Genomic DNA, 22,509 nt, shown 5'->3' with positions numbered 1-22,509 from the left:
CGCTCAAAACAAAGTCGGACAATGTTTTAAATTAGGCTACTCCAAACCAGACCCACCTATAAATGTTGTCTGTTGTGACATCAATGGGATCGCAGGAAAAAGACGCTCAACACAACTTGTCTTGATCTGAAATGATGTGAAATCCGTTCGCTTTTTTATTTCTTTTTTTAACAGCGGGCTGCGGGAGATGTCTGACGCAGTTGATTTGATTGACACCCGAACACGTGTTGCGGCATTGACATGCCAATCTTTCCTTAATAAAACTGTAGTCCATAATATCCGTTCCAAAACTCTGTTCGCCTGCACCCCTGTTACCACCTCCTGATAGCTAACGCCCCCCCCCCCCCCCCAACGCCCAGAATGGTTATTTGGCCAAAAGGATTTATATATATTATAATCACACAATCAAAGTCCGGATCGTTTGCAGCTGGGGTTAATTGCCTGGCGCTGCGCAAGGGTCTTCACAATAGCGCTGTTGTGGATTTAATTTTGGTAAACTGGATAACAACAGAAAAACGTGGAAAAGCTATATGAGTCGTCTTGTCTCTGTAACGGTGCCACTGTGTGTGTGTGAGTTGTGAGGGGAGGCCGCGCATGGAGGAGGAATGACACTGGAACTGCACTAGAGAGACACAGCTGCTCTATACATCTTCGTATACGGTGTTTTACCGGATTTGCAGACCTGCTCTATACATCTCCATACACGGTGTTCCACCGGACTAAATAACACTATAAAACCGGAGGATTTTGTTTTCGCGCGCGCGCGGGGGGGAGGGGGGTAATTATCGCCATACCGGCGGTATGGGGGCCGACAATAACCGCGGTAATAACCCTATTACTGATATTAAAACAAAAATAGACTCTTTCATTGATGTGTCTCATAAAAGGGGACTGATAACTGATAAAGAGAAATCATTTCTTACTAGAGATCACCCCTGTATTCTATGGTGTTCCCAAAGTACATAACTCCACCATAGACCCACCACTTCGGCCCATTGTGTCCTCTATAGGTAGTATAACAGAACCCCTATCCCAATATGTAGACTTCTTCCTGAGGAACCATATCCAATCCTTGCCGTCATATCTTGGTGATACCACAGACGTTCTGAACATCATAGCCAACCTTAAATGTAACAATGATGCTATATTAGCCACTGTGGATGTTCAGAGCCTCTATACCTGCATTCCACATCACACTGGTCTCACTGCCATTACACACTTCCTGGGGAAACGCCCCAGTAATGTTCTCCCTCCCTCTATGTTCCTCGTGGATTTAGCAGAAATCATTTTATCCAACAATTATTTCAAATATGCTGGTAAATTGTATCTCCAGTCTCAGGGCACTGCTATGGGTAGTGCTTTCCCCCCCTCCTACGCATGCCTCACCATGGGCTTCTGGGAAGAAAAATATATCCACAATCCCCAGAACAACATTTTTAATTCTAAAATTGGTGTAGGTACATAGATGTACCTCTATACCATCTATAGATGTAGGGGTACATAGATGACATTGTGCTTATTTGGACAGGTAGCCAAGATGAATTAAATCTCTTCTTTGCATATGCTAATTCCACCACTGATTTCCTGTCGTCACTATGGAACATGATCTTCATCAAATACATTTTCTAGACCTCACCGTTTTCAAAGGGGATGATGGGAAACTAGAAACCACCATCTACAGAAAACCCCTCAGTAGGAACACCCTCCTTAAAGGGTTAGGGTCTAGGGTCACCCTAACCCTAACCCTAAACCCCTCAGTAGGAACACCCTCCTTAAAGGGGATGATAGGAAACTAGAAACCACCATCTACAGAAAACCCCTCAGTAGGAACACCCTCCTTAAACCCCTCAGTAGGAACACCCTCCTTAAAGGGTTAGGGTTAGGGTCTAGGGTCACCCTAACCCTAACCCTAACCCTAACCCTAACCTTAAACCCCTCAGTAGGAACACCCTCCTTAAAGCTGACAGTAACCACCCTAACCCTAACCCTAAACCCCTCAGTAGGAACACCCTCCTTAAAGGGTTAGGGTTAGGGTCTAGGGTCACCCTAACCCTAACCCTAACCCTAAACCCTAAACCCCTCAGTAGGAACACCCTCCTTAAAGGGTTAGGGTTAGGGTCTAGGGTCACCCTAACCCTAACCCTAACCCTAAACCCTAAACCCCTCAGTAGGAACACCCTCCTTAAAGGGTTAGGGTTAGGGTTAACCCTAACCCTAACCCTAACCCTAACCCTAAACCCCTCAGTAGGAACACCTCCTTAAAGCCGACAGTAACCGCCCTAAACGGCTCACAAGTAACATCCCTGTAGGCCAATTCCTACGTTTCAGGAGAAACTGTAGCTCTACTCCAGACTTTGTAAACAAAGCCACAGAGCTCACCAATCGTTTTCTAGAGAGAGGTTATGCCACAACAGACATTGACTCGGCATATGACAGAGCTTTACACACTGAACGTGAGACCCTTTTACAAAAGAAACCTAAGAAGTCATCTAACAGACTCTGTTTCTCCACTCAATACACACCAGCAGCAGGGGGCTCTATTAAAAACATCATTTTAAAACATGTCCTTCAAAGTGATCCACTTAATGTCCAATACCTGACCCCCCTCTTTTCTGTTTCAGACGCACTCGCAGCCTGAGAGACCGTCTGGTGCACTCTGACCTTACCCCAGCCCCCCCCCCTCTTGGCTTCCAACCCCCGCCCAGGGTTTCTACAAGTGCGGGAATTGCGCCCAATGTTCTAACTCCTCCAACGCCAAATATTTCACACATCCCCGCACTGGTAAAAGGTTCAAAATGAAATCCTTCATCAACTGTAACTCTACACATGTGGTATACTTATTGAAATGCCCATGTGGCTTGGCTTATGTTGGCCAATCCAAACAATCTCTAAAAATTAGAATTGGGGAACACAAAACTGCAATACGCACTGGTAACCTAGAATTATGCCATGGCTAGGCACTACATACAAGCCAACCATGGCTCCCCAGCATCACTACGCTTCTGGGGCATAGAAAAGATCTCTACCTCTTCACGAGGTGGAGACCTTATTAAGAAAGTGCTATGCAGAGAGGCCCATTGGATACATACTCTTAACACACTGGAACCCATGGGCCTAAACGAGGAACTTAAATTGTCCTGCTTCCTCTAATTCTCCTTCAGAATCCCTCATACGTCACCACCAGACCACTACTCAGGCTGCTCCTGCTCTACTCTATGTCACCACCAGACCACTACTCAGGCTGCTCCTGCTCTATGTCACCACCAGACCACTACTCAGGCTGCTCCTGCTCTACTCTATGTCACCACCAGACCACTACTCAGGCTGCTCCTGCTCTACTCTATGTCACCACCAGACCACTACTCAGGCTGCTCCTGCTCTACTCTACCGCTGCTGTGGTCACCACCAGACCACTACTCAAGCTGCTCCTGCTCTACTCTACCGCTGCTGTGCTGCCCTACGTCACCACCAGACCACTACTCAGGCTGCTCCTGCTCTACGTCACCACCAGACCACTACTCAGGCTGCTCCTGCTCTACGTCACCACCAGACCACTACTCAGGCTGCTCCTGCTCTACTCTACACCACCAGACCACTACTCAGGCTGCTCCTGCTCTACATCACCACCAGACCACTACTCAGGCTGCTCCTGCTCTACTCTATGTCACCACCAGACCACTACTCAGGCTGCTCCTGCTCTACGTCACCACCAGACCACTACTCAGGCTGCTCCTGCTCTACTCTATGTCACCACCAGACCACTACTCAGGCTGCTCCTGCTCTACTCTACACCACCAGACCACTACTCAGGCTGCTCCTGCTCTACTCTATGTCACCACCAGACCACTACTCAGGCTGCTCCTGCTCTACTCTACGTCACCACCAGACCACTACTCAGGCTGCTCCTGCTCTACTACCAGACCACTACTCAAGCTGCTCCTGCTCTACGTCACCACCAGACCACTACTCAGGCTGCTCCTACTCTATGTCACCACCAGACCACTACTCAGGCTGCTCCTGCTCTACGTCACCACCAGACCACTACTCAGGCTGCTCCTGCTCTACGTCACCACCAGACCACTACTCAGGCTGCTCCTGCTCTACTCTATGTCACCACCAGACCACTACTCAGGCTGCTCCTGCTCTACTCTACGTCACCACCAGACCACTACTCAGGCTGTTCCTGCTCTACTCTACACCACCAGACCACTACTCAGGCTGCTCCTGCTCTACGTCACCACCAGACCACTACTCAGGCTGCTCCTGCTCTACGTCACCACCAGACCACTACTCAGGCTGTTCCTGCTCTACTCTACACCACCAAACCACTACTCAGGCTGCTCCTGCTCTACGTCACCACCAGACCACTACTCAGGCTGCTCCTGCTCTACTCTACACCACCAGACCACTACTCAGGCTGCTCCTACTCTATGTCACCACCAGACCACTACTCAGGCTGCTCCTGCTCTACTCTATGTCACCACCAGACCACTACGCAGGCTGCTCCTGCTCTACTCTATGTCACCACCAGACCACTACTCAGGCTGTTCCTGCTCTACTCTATGTCACCACCAGACCACTACTCAGGCTGCTCCTGCTCTACTCTATGTCACCACCAGACCACTACTCAGGCTGTTCCTGCTCTACTCTATGTCACCACCAGACCACTACTCAGGCTGCTCCTGCTCTACTCTATGTCACCATCAGACCACTACTCAGGCTGCTCCTGCTCTACTCTATGTCACCACCAGACCACTACTCACTACTCAGGCTGCTCCTGCTCTACTCTACACCACCAGACCACTACTCAGGCTGCTCCTGCTCTACGTCACCACCAGACCACTACTCAGGCTGCTCCTGCTCTACGTCACCACCAGACCACTACTCAGGCTGCTCCTGCTCTACTCTACGTCACCACCAGACCACTACTCAGGCTGCTCCTGCTCTACTCTACGTCACCACCAGAACACTACTCAGGCTGCTCCTGCTCTACTCTATGTCACCACCAGACCACTACTCAGGCTGCTCCTACTCTGCTCTACTCTACACCACCAGACCACTACTCAGGCTGCTCCTGCTCTACTCTATGTCACCACCAGACCACTACTCAGGCTGCTCCTGCTCTACGTCACCACCAGACCACTACTCAGGCTGCTCCTGCTCTACGTCACCACCAGACCACTACTCAGGCTGCTCCTGCTCTACTCTATGTCACCACCAGACCACTACTCAGGCTGCTCCTGCTCTACTCTATGTCACCACCAGACCACTACTCAGGCTGCTCCACTCTATGTCACCACCAGACCACTACTCAGGCTGTTCCTGCTCTACTCTATGTCACCACCAGACCACTACTCAGGCTGCTCCTGCTCTACTCTATGTCACCACCAGACCACTACTCAGGCTGCTCCACTCTATGTCACCACCAGACCACTACTCAGGCTGTTCCTGCTCTACTCTATGTCACCACCAGACCACTACTCACTACTCAGGCTGCTCCTGCTCTACTCTACACCACCAGACCACTACTCAGGCTGCTCCTGCTCTACGTCACCACCAGACCACTACTCAGGCTGCTCCTGCTCTACGTCACCACCAGACCACTACTCAGGCTGCTCCTGCTCTACTCTATGTCACCACCAGACCACTACTCAGGCTGCTCCTACTCTATGTCACCACCAGACCACTACTCAGGCTGCTCCTACTCTATGTCACCACCAGACCACTACTCAGGCTGCTCCTGCTCTACGTCACCACCAGACCACTACTCAGGCTGCTCCTGCTCTACTCTACACCACCAGACCACTACTCAGGCTGCTCCTGCTCTACTCTATGTCACCACCAGACCACTACTCAGGCTGCTCCTGCTCTACTCTATGTCACCACCAGACCACTACTCAGGCTGCTCCTGCTCTACTCTATGTCACCACCAGACCACTACTCAGGCTGCTCCTGCTCTATGTCACCACCAGACCACTACTCAGGCTGCTCCTGCTCTACTCTATGTCACCACCAGACCACTACTCAGGCTGCTCCTACTCTATGTCACCACCAGACCACTACTCGGGCTGCTCCTGCTCTACTCTACACCACCAGACCACTACTCAGGCTGCTCCTGCTCTACTCTACTCTACGTCACCACCAGACCACTACTCAGGCTGCTCCTGCTCTACTCCCTCATACGTCACCACCAGACCACTACTCAGGCTGCTCCTGCTCTACTCTATGTCACCACCAGACCACTACTCAGGCTGCTCCTACTCTATGTCACCACCAGACCACTACTCAGGTTGCTCCTGCTCTACGTCACCACCAGACCACTACTCAGGCTGCTCCTGCTCTACTCTATGTCACCACCAGACCACTACTCAGGCTGCTCCTACTCTATGTCACCACCAGACCACTACTCAGGCTGCTCCTGCTCTACTCTATGTCACCACCAGACCACTACTCAGGCTGCTCCTGCTCTACTCTACACCACCAGACCACTACTCAGGCTGCTCCTGCTCTACTCTATGTCACCACCAGACCACTACTCAGGCTGCTCCTGCTCTACTCTATGTCACCACCAGACCACTACTCAGGCTGCTCCTGCTCTACTCTACGTCACCACCAGATAGGCCGTGAGCCAGGACCCCAAATCTGGGGTCATCTGTACCGATGGGGTGAATAAGTCTCATAATGATTTTTGGGAAGGTATACATCCCTAGTGCTAGGAAATATGTGATAGCATTGCATCTGTGGTAGCTTTCTGTGTGTTATCACTCCATTTATGACCACATGCCAAAACACAATTTTCAAAATCCGAATGGAGCATTCTACTTCAAACTGATGGTTCTCTCCTATTATTGATCATATATCTTTGAAGAATGGTTGGGATACAGCTCAGACTATATATTTCTCTGAAAAGTTGTTAAAATTAGCACATCTAGAAATGTTATCTATTACAGGAGAGACAACATATAGGGACTATATATTACACGAGACGTACTTCTGTTTTCATGAAAGATGCAGCACAAAAGTTCCCTCTGTAAATAACTGTAAATATTTAAAACCATCTTAGAACATAAATTCTAATGAAATGTTTTATGAAATTCAATAAACTAAATATAGTGTAAGTGTACAGTGTAAGTAATGCATAAGATAACTTTCCGTTCACCATTACATCACCTTTTAGTCCATTTGACACTTCTATCTGTTCAATACCAAACCTAATAATGCTGTTTCATATTACGTTTTTGTTGTTGATTTGTATTTGGGGACAATTTTAGCTTGGTTGCCCAAACTTTGGTAATTGGCATAATCAAAAAAGGCCTTTATATCAGGTCAATCTCACATGTTAAAGGTCTGGTCAATGAAACAGAAACAACTATTTCTATTTCTATAACAACTTATACTTATACATTTGTAATAATAGCATAAGAAAATATGATAATATTTATCTTTTGCAACTACATTCAATATCTGTAAGCTTCAACTCATAATCAGGATCATAAAATCAACCCACCACATCCCCCTAGCCCTCTTGATTGGCAGCAATATCTTACCCAAATCCTGATCTACCTCATCGTCAAAAGTATATCCTCTTTATTATCAACATCACTTCTCATTTGTAGCTTCAACATCAGGTGTCAGGTCACCCTTAGCAAAATGTGGATCTCCCATCCAAATTGTGTGACATCACCTGAACTTTCAAATTGAGCTTGGTGGTCTGCCACATTCCACTTGTACAACTGTCGTGGTACAACAGCAGCAACAGATTGTTACATTGTGACACCCAACTCACCCAGCACATCAGGGTAGTCTGGGAAGTTCCCTGCCAGCAAAGTATTTTGTGCTCTGATCTTGCCTTTGCACATGGATATGAGGTTGCACAGGACTGTCCCATTGAAGGTCGTTAATGTCAAGGCAATTATGTTTATGCACTGTCAAATAGGTCTACATCTATTCTAAGGTAACATATAGCTGTATAGTCATATTATCCTGCTCATTACTGTGCACAAATGTATACATCTTTGTGTTTGAGCACAAATGCATTTTGAGAACCCCCACATTTTCAGTAAAGCGTGCACGCTGTGCGGCCCCCCACACACCATCATTCTACAGTTCAATCTAGTTGAATACCCCTGCTGTAGGTTACAACAACAAACAGCTGCATATCAATGGTAAGGTGAATACTGTGCATGTCAACCAGTAACCATACTGTATCTGCTGCATGCTTGGACACACCTGCTTATGAGACAGACATTGACCTGACCTTTAGCACATAAGATTGACCTACTGATTGACCTATTGATTTTATGTGACAGTTATTCTGTTCATTTTGTAATTGTATTGTTTTTACATAATGCAGTACAATAGAACATCACTTTGGGTGTGGTATGGACACCATTTTGGATTTGGCAATACATAATTAACTAGTGATGGGAGATTAATCGGCAAACACATCGGTATCGGACGATTTGAGTTGTTTTTAGATTAATCGGCATCGGTTTGATTAATCAGACCGATTACGTTTTTCAATAAACTTTTCCCTACTCCTTTTTCGAACATAGTAACTGCGAGAGTGAGGTCTAGCCAACACCAACTCGGGATTCCTGGATCGCTGCCCTCCACAATGTCCTATCCAACATCAGGTTATTGAGCTCTGCAGTGTTGTTAGCCAAGCTGTCGCGCCGCAGCACTCTACATAGGTGGTACGCTTCTTTCCCCCCCTTGGCTTTGCCCTGGGTTTGGCTCCCATAGTCAATTTACTTGCCTCAAGTTCTGGGTACCTGACGCAGTGCCCTGCCAGCCTCATCCTTCTCTCTCTGACTTTGTCCGTGATCTGACCCATGGTAGGTCCCCATAGAGGTCCACATTTCTGATGTGACACCTAGTGCCATTCGTAGCATTCTTGTGTAGACTCCATCCAGGGCTTTTTCCTGTTGTACTGTGAGGGTCCATGTCTCGACAGTAGCTATATGAACAGCCGCCTCTTAAGGTCTTCTCCCATGTCTGATTTCCACACTCTCCTCATCCCGTGCAAGGCTTTCCAGGCAAGTGCTCTCCGAACCTTCAGATCCTTTTCAGTTGAGGCAGTCCAGGCCCCGAGGTACTTGAAGTCCTCGACTCGCTCGAGCACCGTCCCGTCTGCAGTGGCAATGGTTTTGTCCTCTGTGTTGACTGTCATTACCTTTGTTTTCTTGGTATTGAGCTTGAGGCCGAACTTGGACCTTGGCTCGAGTCTGGCTGTAGCTTGACTCTATCATCTGGACCAACTTTTCTGGAACTCCGTAGGCACGTAGAATACTCATGAGTTTCCCCCGGTGGATGGTGTCGAAAGCCTTTTGGAAGTCAATGAATGTGATCACCGCTGACAGGTTGCGCTCCCATACCCCTTCCAATATCCTCCTCAGTGCCAGTATCTGCCCGACTTTCGAACATAAACACAAGTTAAGGATTATGAAAGATCATTATTATTATTATTTTTGGACGTTTATTTCCTTTGTCTTTTCTCATTTATATTTTAACATGTTTGGAATAAATACAAAAATGAAAAAATGAAATGAAATTAATTAATCGGTCTGTCTTTACAGATAAAGAAGCCCAAAGTAACAGTTTGAACAGATCTACAAGCTCACAATATTATAAAGGTATTTAAGTTAGATGTGACTTGCCTAAGCCTGCAGTGCAGACACCCTGTTACATGTATTTTTCAGAATAGACAAAATTATAATCTTTCAATACAGAATGAGATCGTCATTGGTAATATTGGTTATCGGCCATAAAAGCAATTAATTATATCGGATATCGATATCGGCCAAAATGTCTCATCGGCACATCCCTATAATTAACTGATCACTTTCACTGATTCAGCCACATTCCTTTAGTCCTAAACCCCCAAATAATGATGAATTAGTATTAGTTATAGCCATTTTAAGCTCCTGGCAGCCATATTGGACGCCATCTTGAAAATGACGCCTTTCCAGAACATATATTTTCCTATATTTTCAGTATATTCTTAAGCATGCCTAGAGGTACCAGAACCAATTGGAAAAACCTTTTCTATCATTTTTGGGGGGTGTATTACTATTTTTTTTCATATTGATCCATATTCGCCTAGTGTTATAAAATAAAATGCATGATAGCACTCATAAAGCTACCACGGGTGCAATGCTATCACATATTTTCTAACTCTAGACATGTATACCTTCACAAAAATCACTATGAGCCTTATTCGGCCAGATGGTACAGACCAACCCCCCTGGCTCACGGAAGACCACTACTCAGGCTGCTCCTGCTCTACTCTATGTCACCACCAGACCACTACTCAGGCTGCTCCTGCTCTACGTCACCACCAGACCACTACTCAGGCTGCTCCTACTCTACTCTATGTCACCACCAGACCACTACTCAGGCTGCTCCTGCTCTACTCTATGTCACCACCAGACCACTACTCAGGCTGCTCCTGCTCTACGTCACCACCAGACCACTACTCAGGCTGCTCCTGCTCTACGTCACCACCAGACCACTACTCAGGCTGCTCCTACTCTATGTCACCACCAGACCACTACTCAGGCTGCTCCTGCTCTACTCTATGTCACCACCAGACCACTACTCAGGCTGCTCCTGCTCTACGTCACCACCAGACCACTACTCAGGCTGCTCCTACTCTATGTCACCACCAGACCACTACTCAGGCTGCTCCTGCTCTACTCTATGTCACCACCAGACCACTACTCAGGCTGCTCCTGCTCTACGTCAACACCAGACCACTACTCAGGCTGCTCCTGCTCTACGTCACCACCAGACCACTACTCAGGCTGCTCCTGCTCTACTCTATGTCACCACCAGACCACTACTCAGGCTGCTCCTGCTCTACGTCACCACCAGACCACTACTCAGGCTGCTCCTGCTCTACTCTATTGCTGCTGTGCTGCCCCGCCCCCCCACTGGGGCCCTATTATTATTTGTGCTGTATGTCCCTCTAAAGCAGTCTATCCACAAACTAGGTTTGGTCTTCTGCCTCAACATACATTATATATCTAATGTATGTACTTCAAATCCAAAAATGCTGTTCTATTTTTGTATTTGACACCTTACTTAAATAAGAACTTGATAGTTGCCTCTTAAACCAAATATGTTCTATTTTTGTATTTTTGTACTATCCTTCCTACACCTGTGTATTTATAGTCTGTATATTTATAGTCTCAATGCACTTTAACTTTCATCTGGATAATTCCTCATCGTTAGGTTCCACGTGAAAATTATGTATGAACTAATGATTGCTGCCTGTCCCCTATTGGTTAACTAAGGGCCTGCCCCCTATTGGTTAACTAAGGGCCTGCCCCCTATTGGTTAACTAAGGGCCTGCCCCCTATTGGTTAACCAAGGGCCTGCCCCCTATTGGTTAACTTAGTCCCTTGTTTGTGCCGAATCTGGGTTACAGGTGGTTTGTTGAACTCCGTAGGAAGAATCTGGGTTACAGGTGGTTTGTTGAACTCCGTAGCAAGCGTCATTTCCATCCAGCAGCTGGTATGAAACCAGAAACAGACAAGTGAGAACAGCCAATCAAAAAGCTGATTGATCTGCAACTTTCTCTAACTGGAGGGGACAGCAGGCCTTACCTCTCAGCTTGGAGGGGACAGCAGGTCTTACCTCTCAGCTTGGGCAGCTTGGAGGGGACAGCAGGCCTTACCTCTCAGCTTGGGCAGCTTGGAGGGGACAGCAGGTCCTCTCAGCTTGGAGGGGACAGCAGACCTTACCTCTCAGCTTGGAGGGGACAGCAGGTCCTCTCAGCTTGGAGGGGACAGCAGACCTTACCTCTCAGCTTGGAGGGGACAGCAGGTCCTCTCAGCTTGGAGGGGACAGCAGGCCTTACCTCTCAGCTTGGAGGGGACAGCAGGTCCTCTCAGCTTGGAGGGGACAGCAGACCTTACCTCTCAGCTTGGAGGGGACAGCAGGTCTTACCTCTCAGCTTGGAGGGGACAGCAGGTCCTCTCAGCTTGGAGGGGACAGCAGGTCCTCTCAGCTTGGAGGGGACAGCAGGTCTTACCTCTCAGCTTGGAGGGGACAGCAGGTCCTCTCAGCTTGGAGGGGACAGCAGGTCCTCTCAGCTTGGAGGGGACAGCAGGTCTTACCGCTCAGCTTGGAGGGGACAGCAGGTCCTCTCAGCTTGGAGGGGACAGCAGGTCTTACCTCTCAGCTTGGGCAGCTTGGAGGGGACAGCAGGCCTTACCTCTCAGCTTGGAGGGGACAGCAGGTCCTCTCAGCTTGGAGGGGACAGCAGACCTTACCTCTCAGCTTGGGCAGCTTGGAGGGGACAGCAGGTCTTACCTCTCAGCTTGGAGGGGACAGCAGGTCCTCTCAGCTTGGGCAGCTTGGAGGGGACAGCAGACCTTACCTCTCAGCTTGGGCAGCTTGGAGGGCACAGCAGCAGCAGCAGCATCAGGGGGTTCAGGTGTCGAGGCAGTGGAGTCCTCCACTAGCTGAATCTGAACACACACACACACACACACACACACACACACACACACACACACACACACACACACACACACACACACACACACACACACACACACACACACACACACACACACACACACACACACACACACACACACACACACACACACCTTGGATTAACTACTTTTTTTGCTAAGTACGTATATATTCGTACCCCCCAGCTATGGGATGTTATGTTGTTACATATACATATGTACATATACATTCGTACACTTTCCATTCTGTACTTGTATGGAGTGTCAATAAAACAGACTGATATTATGCCCAGTCCGGGTAGGGAATGAGGCATTACCCCAGGTAAAGGAGTTCAAGTATCTCGGGGTCTTGTTCACTAGTGAGGGGAGGACGGAGAAGGAGATCAGCCGGAGAATCGGAGCGACAGGGGCGGTATTGCAGTCGCTGTACCGCACTGTTGTGACGAAAAGAGAGTTGAGCCAGAAGGCAAAGCTCTCTGTCTACCGAGCAATATTCGTTCCTACTCTCACCTATGGTCATGAATTGTGGGTCATGACCGAAAGAATAAGGTCGCGAATACAAGCGGCCGAAATGAGTTTTCTTCAACGGGTGGCTGGCATCTCCCTTAGAGATAGGGTGAGAAGTTCAGTCACACGAGAGAGACTGAGTAGAACCGCTGCTCCTTCGCCTCCTTCGCCTGGAAAGGTATTGTAACTCTCTCCTTACTGGCCTACCGGCATGTGCACTGAAGCCTCTCCAACTGATCCAAAATGCCGCAGCTCGCTTGGTCTTCAACCAGCCAAAATTCTCACATGTCTCCCCCCTGCTCCGCTCCCTGCACTGGCTCCCGGTCGCTGCCCGCACAGAATACAAAACTCTGATGCTGGCATTTAAAGCAACCAAAGGTATGGCTCCCCCATATCTTGCCAGCATGATTGAACCCTACAAACCCTCCCGCGCAGATCAGCCAACGCAGGGAAGCTGGAAGTACCCTCACTAAGTTTGGGACAACGCTCCACACGTCCCAAACTCTTCTCCCTTCTGGCCCCAAAACTGTGGAATGCACTCCCCGTTGCAATCACTCCCAATCTTCCGCCGTAGTCTGAAAACCCACCTTTTCAGACTCCATCATGGCCCATAGCACTTACCCTACCCCCTTAGACAGCACTTCTTAGACGTATAGCCCCATTCAATTCCCATTCAGTTCAATGCAATTCATATTAGGGCTTATGGTAGCTTGGTAGGGGAAATAGCCAATAAGGAGCTTTGCCACAAAATGACACCTGGACCTCTTTGGTGGGGACGTAACAACTACAAAGAAAGGTAAGAAAGCCTTTTAGTATGGAATTCTCCTTTATGGGGTCCTTATGGCATTAGTATGGAATTCTCCTTTAAAGGAGAATTCCATACTAAACCCCCTAAGGACCCCTTTTTTTAATGTTTGTTTTACATCACCATTACATCACCTAACTAGAAAAAGTGCCCTTCTGGGCACAGGTCTCCACCAGGAGGATAGGACTGTGTGAGATGTTTGGCAAAATGTTTAGGAGTAATATAAATAAGTAATATGTTTGCCTTTGATGGCAATTGGATGATTTGAGGCATTTTGTTCCAAAAATGTGTTTTGCAAAAATCAACCTGTTGGTGGCGCTATAACAGGCCAATGTGAAAAGGGTGGGATATATTCCTCAGCCTAGTAAGAAAATGTGTGAAAGATTTGACGTAAATTGCATGCTGCGTTCATGATTTGAGGCTTTTGTTCAAAACGGGGCAATCTTGCAAACTGTGAAAGCCAATTATAGCCAATTAGGATGGAATATGAAATATCGGACAGATGCGACTTGAGCACATGACCATAGAGATACTGTGTAACGATTTTTGGACAGAATCTGGAGGAGTAATATCCAAAAATGTGTTTTACAAAATTCGGCCTCCTGGTGGCGCTATAAAAGGCAGATGTGGAAAATGCAGGTCAAAGGTTTGTCCTTGGCCTCTAGGGAGTGTGCATGCAACGTTTCACGCAGATCGGTGCAGTTTTAGGTAAATAAACAATGTGAAAAGCTGCCTCATGGTGGCGCTATAACAGGCCGTTCTGGAAAATGTGGGGCAGAGGTTCATCGTTGGCATCCAGGGAGTGTGTGTGCAAAGTTTGGCATCGACCGGGTTAACGGTGCCGGAGATTAGCTGGTAACGGACGGACGGAAGGACGGACGGACGGACGGACGGACACACACACGGACGGAGTGCAAAACATACTCTCTCCCCATGCCTTCGGCCTGGTGGAGACAATCAACATGAGTTAGACTTTAATATATTTGCGGGGTCACGTGGGGGTCACGTGGGGGTCACGTGGGGGTCACCAGAAATGACCTTTAGTTTGATTATGGTCAACTCATGACACTGCATTTACATGAGGTTTTGTTTTTCTCTTAAAGGAGCATTCAGTGATTTGGGTGATTTGGAAAACCACCCAGTCCGCCCCGGTAACAAAATGTGCACATGCACGCTCTACAGTGGGGGGAAGTGCAACAGGCCAACAGCATGTGCACCAAGGCCCGCCCCCACTCGATCATGATTGGAGGAAGGCCCCTCTCATCCTGATTGGATGAAGGCTTTGCCACCCGCCACCAAAACTGAAACTAGTGTTTTTTGACCCCAGGGGCTGGGGACAGGGAGGAACTCCTTATATGGTCAGCACATAGTAGGGAGGATTATCCAGAAAAAAATAAAAAACAAGTGATATTTGAATTAAGTCAAATCACTGAATATACCTTTAATTAATATTAAATAATCAAAACAAGTTTAGTCAGTTAAATTAAGTGTCTTCGATACTGCGAGACCGCAAACCCCCAGCCCCCCCCCCCCCCCCCCCCCTAACCCTACAACCCCAGCCCCCCCCCCCCCCCCCCACCCCCCCGTCACACGCACTGTGTTTGGGTGAGCGGTGAGTCTCTCACCGCCGCGGCTCAGATTGATTGATTGATTGTACTATGTATTAACAGTTTGCAGAATTACAGTACAATTCAACCACAACAGAATTACAGTACATTTCAAGCACAAACTCAATACAAAGACTGTTAACTGTGAGTGGACGACCCAATTAAGCATTACACTTGTTTACAAGAGTGTAATGCTTAAGCATTACACTTGTTTACAAGAGGGTAATGCTTAAGCATTACACTTGTTTACAAGAGGGTCCACCATGTTCAATTAATCAAAACATTTAGAGACGTACAAATAGACACTTCTATATAGTCAAAGAACAGAACAGGAATTCATCATAAAGGAGGTAAAAAGGGAAAAGAAACATATACAGTGAGGGGAAAAGGGGGTGGGGGGGATTCAGATTTTACGGGGGCCAGTTTCGAATTGCAGCCATCCGTAGGTGCCCTTTGAGAGTGGTTTTGAAGGAGTAAAGGGATTCACATGTCTTAATGACTGTTGGTAGGGCGTTCCACATTTTGGTGGCATAGGAGTGAAAAGAATTTAGTCCCTTGTTTGTGCCGAATCTGGGTTGTACATGGTTCGTTGCACTCCCTCTGGTGTTGTGGGTGTGGACTTCGTTAACATTAAGGAAGTATCTAGACAGGTACATGGGTATCTTGGTGGAGTATTTAGACAGGTACATGGAGCTAACTGGAAATAGGCCTACATAACCAACCACACAGGCACTAGCAGGCAGACTACAGGGGCTGTGACACCTTGGCCCATGCCCCCCCCCCCCTCTGAAGATGTTCTGTGAGGTCAACCCTGCATATGTGTGACCACAGATGGATGGACACATGTCTGTCTGTCTATCTCCACACACACACACACACACACACACACACACACACACACACACACACACACACACACACACACACACACACACACACACACACACACACACACACACACACACACACACACACACACACACACACACACACACACACACACACACACACACACACACACACACACACACACACACACACACACTATTTCCTGTAAGACATTATTCAGTATCTTCCAGTAAAAGCTGTTCATGCGCTCATCTTTCTGTAGGTGGTAAATGCAACAATGTGGCCGTTTGGACACAAGACACTTATTGTTCAGTCCAGGTATAAACTCCCGCCTCCTGACGCTGTGGTCAGAGAACCTATCAGGACGCTGTGGTCAGAGAACCTATCAGGACGCTGTGGTCAGAGAACCTATCAGGACGGCTTCATCTGAGCAGGACTAGCCAAGGTGTCGACCTAACAGACCTATCAGACCTATCAGACCTATCAGTCGATGCGACGCAGTTTCTCGGCTCCGCTAAGAGTTCATCGCTACTTCTGTAAGTACAGATAAATGTTAAACAATGTTTGCTATGAGAGGTGTGTGGGTGTGTGTGTGTGTGTGTGTGTGTGTGTGTGTGTGTGTTGCTATGAGAGGTTTTCACTGTGGATCATGCTCTGTTGAAGAAACATGTTTTGTGAATGTAAGGCTGACCACGCCTTGCATCTCTGTAGATGTGCTATACCTGTGTTATGAAGGCTAAGCTAACATGCTAACAGCCTGTGTTACCAGCTTAGCTTAGCCTAGCTTGGCCTGTTTTATACCTTAGCTTTGCCTATAGCTTAGTTTTGCTTAGCTAAGCTATGGAAAACAACAAAACAAATGTTGTCAAGAATTACATTTTTGGACAAACTGATCATTTCTGTGTTGACACTGTTGTATGTTGGGACAGGATTACAGGCTGATTCAGGGTACATGTATGTTGGGACAGGATTACAGGCTGATGCAGGGTACCTGTATGTTGGGACAGGATTACAGGCTGATTCAGGGTACATGTATGTTGGGACAGGATTACAGGCTGATTCAGGGTACCTGTATGTTGGGACAGGATTACAGGCTGATTCAGGGTACATGTATGTTGGGACAGGATTACAGGCTGATTCAGGGTACCTGTATGTTGGGACAGGATTACAGGCTGATTCAGGGTACCTGTATGTTGGGACAGGATTACAGGCTGATTCAGGGTACATGTATGTTGGGACAGGATTACAGGCTGATTCAGGGTACATGTATGTTGGGACAGGATTACAGGCTGATTCAGGGTACATGTATGTTGGGACAGGATTACAGGCTGATTCAGGGTACCTGTATGTTGGGACAGGATTACAGGCTGATTCAGGGTACCTGTATGTTGGGACAGGATTACAGGCTGATTCAGGGTATGTGTTTTGGTGTGGAGTGCTCCTTTAACAGAGAACTGATGCATATTCATTCACTCCAACGACAGCAGACAAGTTGTTTATAGTTTTATAAGTTAGTTAACGTTGTGTTTCCTTCCATTCTACGTGAGGTGTGGAAGCCTTCATTCTTAACCCTGTATAATACAAACCTTCTACGTGAGGTGTGGAAGCCTTCATTCTTAACCCTGTATCATACAAACCAAAGCTTTAGAACTCTATGGTTTATAGAATAGATCCACAAGCCCAGCTCTAGTTCATTTTGGTCTCAGCATAGACAGAACACGCAGAGAACGTGAAGCTGAAAGTTGGAATGATCAGCAGCAGTCACGCAGTGCAGCTCTCTCTGTGTGTGTGTGTGTGTGTGTGTGTGTGTGTGTGTGTGTGTGTGTGTGTGTGTGTGTGTGTGTGTGTGTGGTCCACTTGCATTGAAGAACCTTTTTTTTAGTGGTGCAACCACTCAGAGGAACAGCAATGTCCCTGTATGCCCTAACCATTATGTCCCGATGTTTAGAGTACCAATAGGGGGCGCTGTTGCACCACTCACTTCAGACTGGTCTGATTTTTCCCCCTACATGTTATGGCAAGGAAGGATCTTCAAGGAAGACCTTGGTTTGCTCAGCAGAACTCAGCAGAACTCAGGTCCATGTCAAGCACAAACCTCCCTCGGTTTAGCGCTGTGCCTCCCCTCAGTCTGTGCCTCCCCTCAGTCGAGCACTATTCAAGGCCGCTGGGCTCTGCACCTGGTTTCTCTGTGTGTGTGTGTGCGTGTGCGTGTGCGTGTGCGTGTGCGTGTGCGTGTGCGTGTGTGTGTGTGCGCGTGTGTGCGTGTGTGAGAGATAAGGTGTAACAGGATATGTTATGTTGGCAGCGGTGGCCTAAGGGTTAGAGGAGCGCCCTTGTTGCCGAAAGGTTGCCGGTTCGATTCCCCGGACGGGCAGGAAAAATATGGGTCGGGAAGTGATTGGTCATCACTCACCCAACACCGCTGAAGTGCCCTTGAGCAAGGCACTGAACCCCCAACTGCTCCAGTGGAGCTGCTTTAGTGGCCAACAGTATAAGACTGTGGTTGTACCGGTCAGTACAACAGTATCAGACTGTACTGGTCAGTACAACAGTATCAGACTGTGGTTGTACTGGTCAGTACAACAGTATAAGACTGTGGTTGTACCGGTCAGTACAACAGTATCAGACTGTACTGGTCAGTACAACAGTATCAGACTGTGGTTGTACTGGTCAGTACAACAGTATCAGACTGTACTGGTCAGTACAACCACAGTCTGATACTGTTGTACTGACCGGTACAACCACAGTCTGATACTGTTGTACTGACCGGTACAACCACAGTCTGATACTGTTGTACTGACCAGTACAACCACAGTCTGATACTGTTGTACTGACCAGTACAGTCTGATACTGTTGTACTGACCACCGGTACAACCACAGTCTTATACTGTTGGCCACTAAAGCAGCTCCACTGGAGCAGTTGGGGGTTCAGTGCCTTGCTCAAGGGCACTTCAGCGGTGTTGGGTGAGTGATGACCAATCACTTCCCGACCCATATTTTTCCTGCCCGTCCGGGGAATCGAACCGGCAACCTTTCGGCAACAAGGGCGCTCCTCTAACCCTTAGGCCACCGCTGCCAACATAACATATCCTGTTGCGCGCGCGCGCGCACGCACACACGCACACACGCACACGCACACACACACACACACACACACACACACACACACACACACACACACACACACACACACACACACACACACACACACACACACACACACACACACACACACACACACACACACACAGAGAGAGAGAGAGAGAGAGAGAGAGAAACCAGGTGCAGAGCCCAGCGGCCTTGAATAACATAACATGTATCTTGGCGGGCCTTGATGCCGTCGTAATGACTAATTTTACACTTGCTGAAAATAGCTGATCTACAAGCTCACAACGTGTCGTGCTGCGACACGGTGTGAGCTTGTAGATCTGCTATTTTCAGCATGCAACCTAGAGTAAAATGACTCATACTGGATCTCTTGTCCACTAGTCCCTCCCTAGCATTTTAGTCTAGTTTGTATTTGTTGATGAAATTGTCAATAGATTTTCATCTTAGCTTTAGTCGTCATAGCTTAGTTTTCATTTAGTTTTCGTCAAGCATTTTTTGTCATAGTATTAGTCGACGAAATCAGCACCGTTCCATAGCAGCAGCTATCACTGTGTGAGTGAGTGAGTGAGTGAGTGAGTGAGTGAGTGAGTGAGTGAGTGAGTGAGTGAGTGAGTGAGTGAGTGAGTGAGTGAGTGAGTGAGAGAGAGAGAGTGTGCGCGTGCGTGCGTGAAAGAACCTGAACATTGAAATAAAACAAATATGTCCAGGAAAAAAATGCAGGAACTGTGTTGGAACGACACATTTGTAGTATCAGTGTTGCCATGTCTGCTTAGAATAAGCGACTTTGGCTTTGTTTAGTGTTTATTTGGTCTTGTTTCTAAAGTGTAGTTGTTTATTTGGTCTTGTGTCTAAAGTGTAGTTGTTTATTTGGTCTTGTGTCTAAAGTGTAGTTGTTTATTTGGTCTTGTGTCTAAAGTGTAGTTGTTTATTTGGTCTTGTTTCTAAAGTGTAGTTGTTTATTTGGGCTTGTTTCTAAAGTGTAGTTGTTTATTTGGTCTTGTGTCTAAAGTGTAGTTGTTTATTTGGGCTTGTTTCTAAAGTGTAGTTGTTTATTTGGTCTCGTTTCTAAAGTGTAGTGTTTATTTGGTCTTGTTTCTAAAGTGTAGTTGTTTGTTTGGTCTTGTTTCTAAAGTGTAGTTGTTTATTTGGTCTCGTTTCTAAAGTGTAGTGTTTATTTGGTCTTGCTTCTAAAGTGTAGTTGTTTATTTGGTCTTGTTTCTAAAGTGTAGTTGTTTATTTGGTCTTGCTTCCTAATGTTTAAACCAGTGAATGCTGTTGCCAGGGATAATTACTTGTCCCTGGCAACAACAATAAAAAAAATCACACCCATGTGAAGTGAGGGGCGCTCTTATCATACATCATTCTCCATTCAATGTCAATGGGAATTTAATGTTTGTGTAAGACAAAAATCTACACTGTAAAGGCTGAATATAGGAGGGGCTAGCGCCCTATAAATCTACACTATAGCTGAATATAGGAGGGGCTAGCGCCCTATAAATCTACACTATAGCTGAATATAGGAGGGGCTAGTGCCCTATAAATCTACACTATAGCTGAATATAGGAGGGGCTAGCGCCCTATAAATCTACACTATAGCTGAATATAGGAGGGGCTAGCGCCCTATAAATCTACACTATAGCTGAATATAGGAGGGGCTAGCGCCCTATAAATCTACACTATAGCTGAATATAGGAGGGGCTAGCGCCCTATAAATCTACACTATAGCTGAATATAGGAGGGGCTAGCGCCCTATAAATCTACACTAATAGCTGAATATAGGAGGGGCTAGCACCCTATAAATCTACACTATAGCTGAATATAGGAGGGGCTAGCGCCCTATAAATCTACACTATAGCTGAATATAGGAGGGGCCAGCGCCCTATAAATCTACACTATAGCTGAATATAGGAGGGGCTAGCACCCTATAAATCTACACTATAGCTGAATATAGGAGGGGCTAGCGCCCTATAAATCTACACTATAGCTGAATATAGGAGGGGCTAGCGCCCTATAAATCTACACTATAGCTGAATATAGGAGGGGCTAGGGCCCTATAAATCTACACTATAGCTGAATATAGGAGGGGCTAGCGCCCTATAAATCTACACTATAGCTGAATATAGGAGGGGCTAGCGCCCTATAAATCTACACTATAGCTGAATATAGGAGGGGCCAGCGCCCTATAAATCTACACTATAGCTGAATATAGGAGGGGCTAGCGCCCTATAAATCTACACTATAGCTGAATATAGGAGGGGCTAGCGCCCTATAAATCTACACTATAGCTGAATATAGGAGGGGCCAGCGCCCTATAAATCTACACTATAGCTGAATATAGGAGGGGCTAGCGCCCTATAAATCTACACTATAGCTGAATATAGGAGGGGCTAGCGCCCTATAAATCTACACTATAGCTGAATATAGGAGGGGCTAGCGCCCTATAAATCTACACTATAGCTGAATATAGGAGGGGCTAGCACCCTATAAATCTACACTATAGCTGAATATAGGAGGGGCTAGCACCCTATAAATCTACACTATAGCTGAATATAGGAGGGGCTAGCGCCCTATAAATCTACACTATAGCTGAATATAGGAGGGGCTAGCGCCCTATAAATCTACACTAATAGCTGAATATAGGAGGGGCTAGCGCCCTATAAATCTACACTATAGCTAAATATAGGAGGGGCTAGCGCCCTATAAATCTACACTATAGCTGAATATAGGAGGGGCTAGCACCCTATAAATCTACACTAATAGCTGAATATAGGAGGGGCTAGCGCCCTATAAATCTACACTATAGCTAAATATAGGAGGGGCTAGCACCCTATAAATCTATACTATAGCTGAATATAGGAGGGGCTAGCGCCCTATAAATCTACACTATAGCTGAATATAGGAGGGGCTAGCGCCCTATAAATCTACACTATAGCTGAATATAAGATAATAATAATATCCTTAACATGGTTGATCATATCATGTAATAATATCCTTACCATGGTTGATCATATCATGCAGACTAGGGCTGACCCAAAAAAAATCGATTAATCGATGTTCAATCGATAAGCACGGGAATCGATCTTGAAATAAAAAAATCGAATAGTTTTTTTTTAAAGCGTCCCCTTTTGGTCAGCGAGCCGGCCCATTT

The 22,509-nt window shown here is 46.9% G+C and overlaps 1 protein-coding gene across 4 annotated transcripts in view; it reads right to left on the bottom strand.

Annotated features, from left to right (window-relative positions):
- Positions 1 to 22,509, bottom strand: part of LOC306928450 (dynactin subunit 1-like) — a 142,326-nt gene that overhangs the window by 102,730 nt on the left and 17,087 nt on the right. For all 4 annotated transcript variants that reach the window (XM_079508578.1, XM_079508577.1, XM_079508576.1 and 1 more), the window contains exon 4: positions 12,386 to 12,476. In XM_079508578.1, the coding sequence (XP_079364704.1) occupies positions 12,386 to 12,476 (91 nt within the window). The remainder of the gene's footprint in view (positions 1 to 12,385; positions 12,477 to 22,509) is intronic.

The sequence above is a fragment of the Electrona antarctica genome (genome assembly GCF_951216825.1).
Source record: "Electrona antarctica genome assembly, chromosome: 8".
Classification (NCBI taxonomy): domain Eukaryota; kingdom Metazoa; phylum Chordata; class Actinopteri; order Myctophiformes; family Myctophidae; genus Electrona; species Electrona antarctica.
Note: the sequence above shows the minus strand (reverse complement) of the source record. Positions and strands in the feature narration are given on the sequence as shown.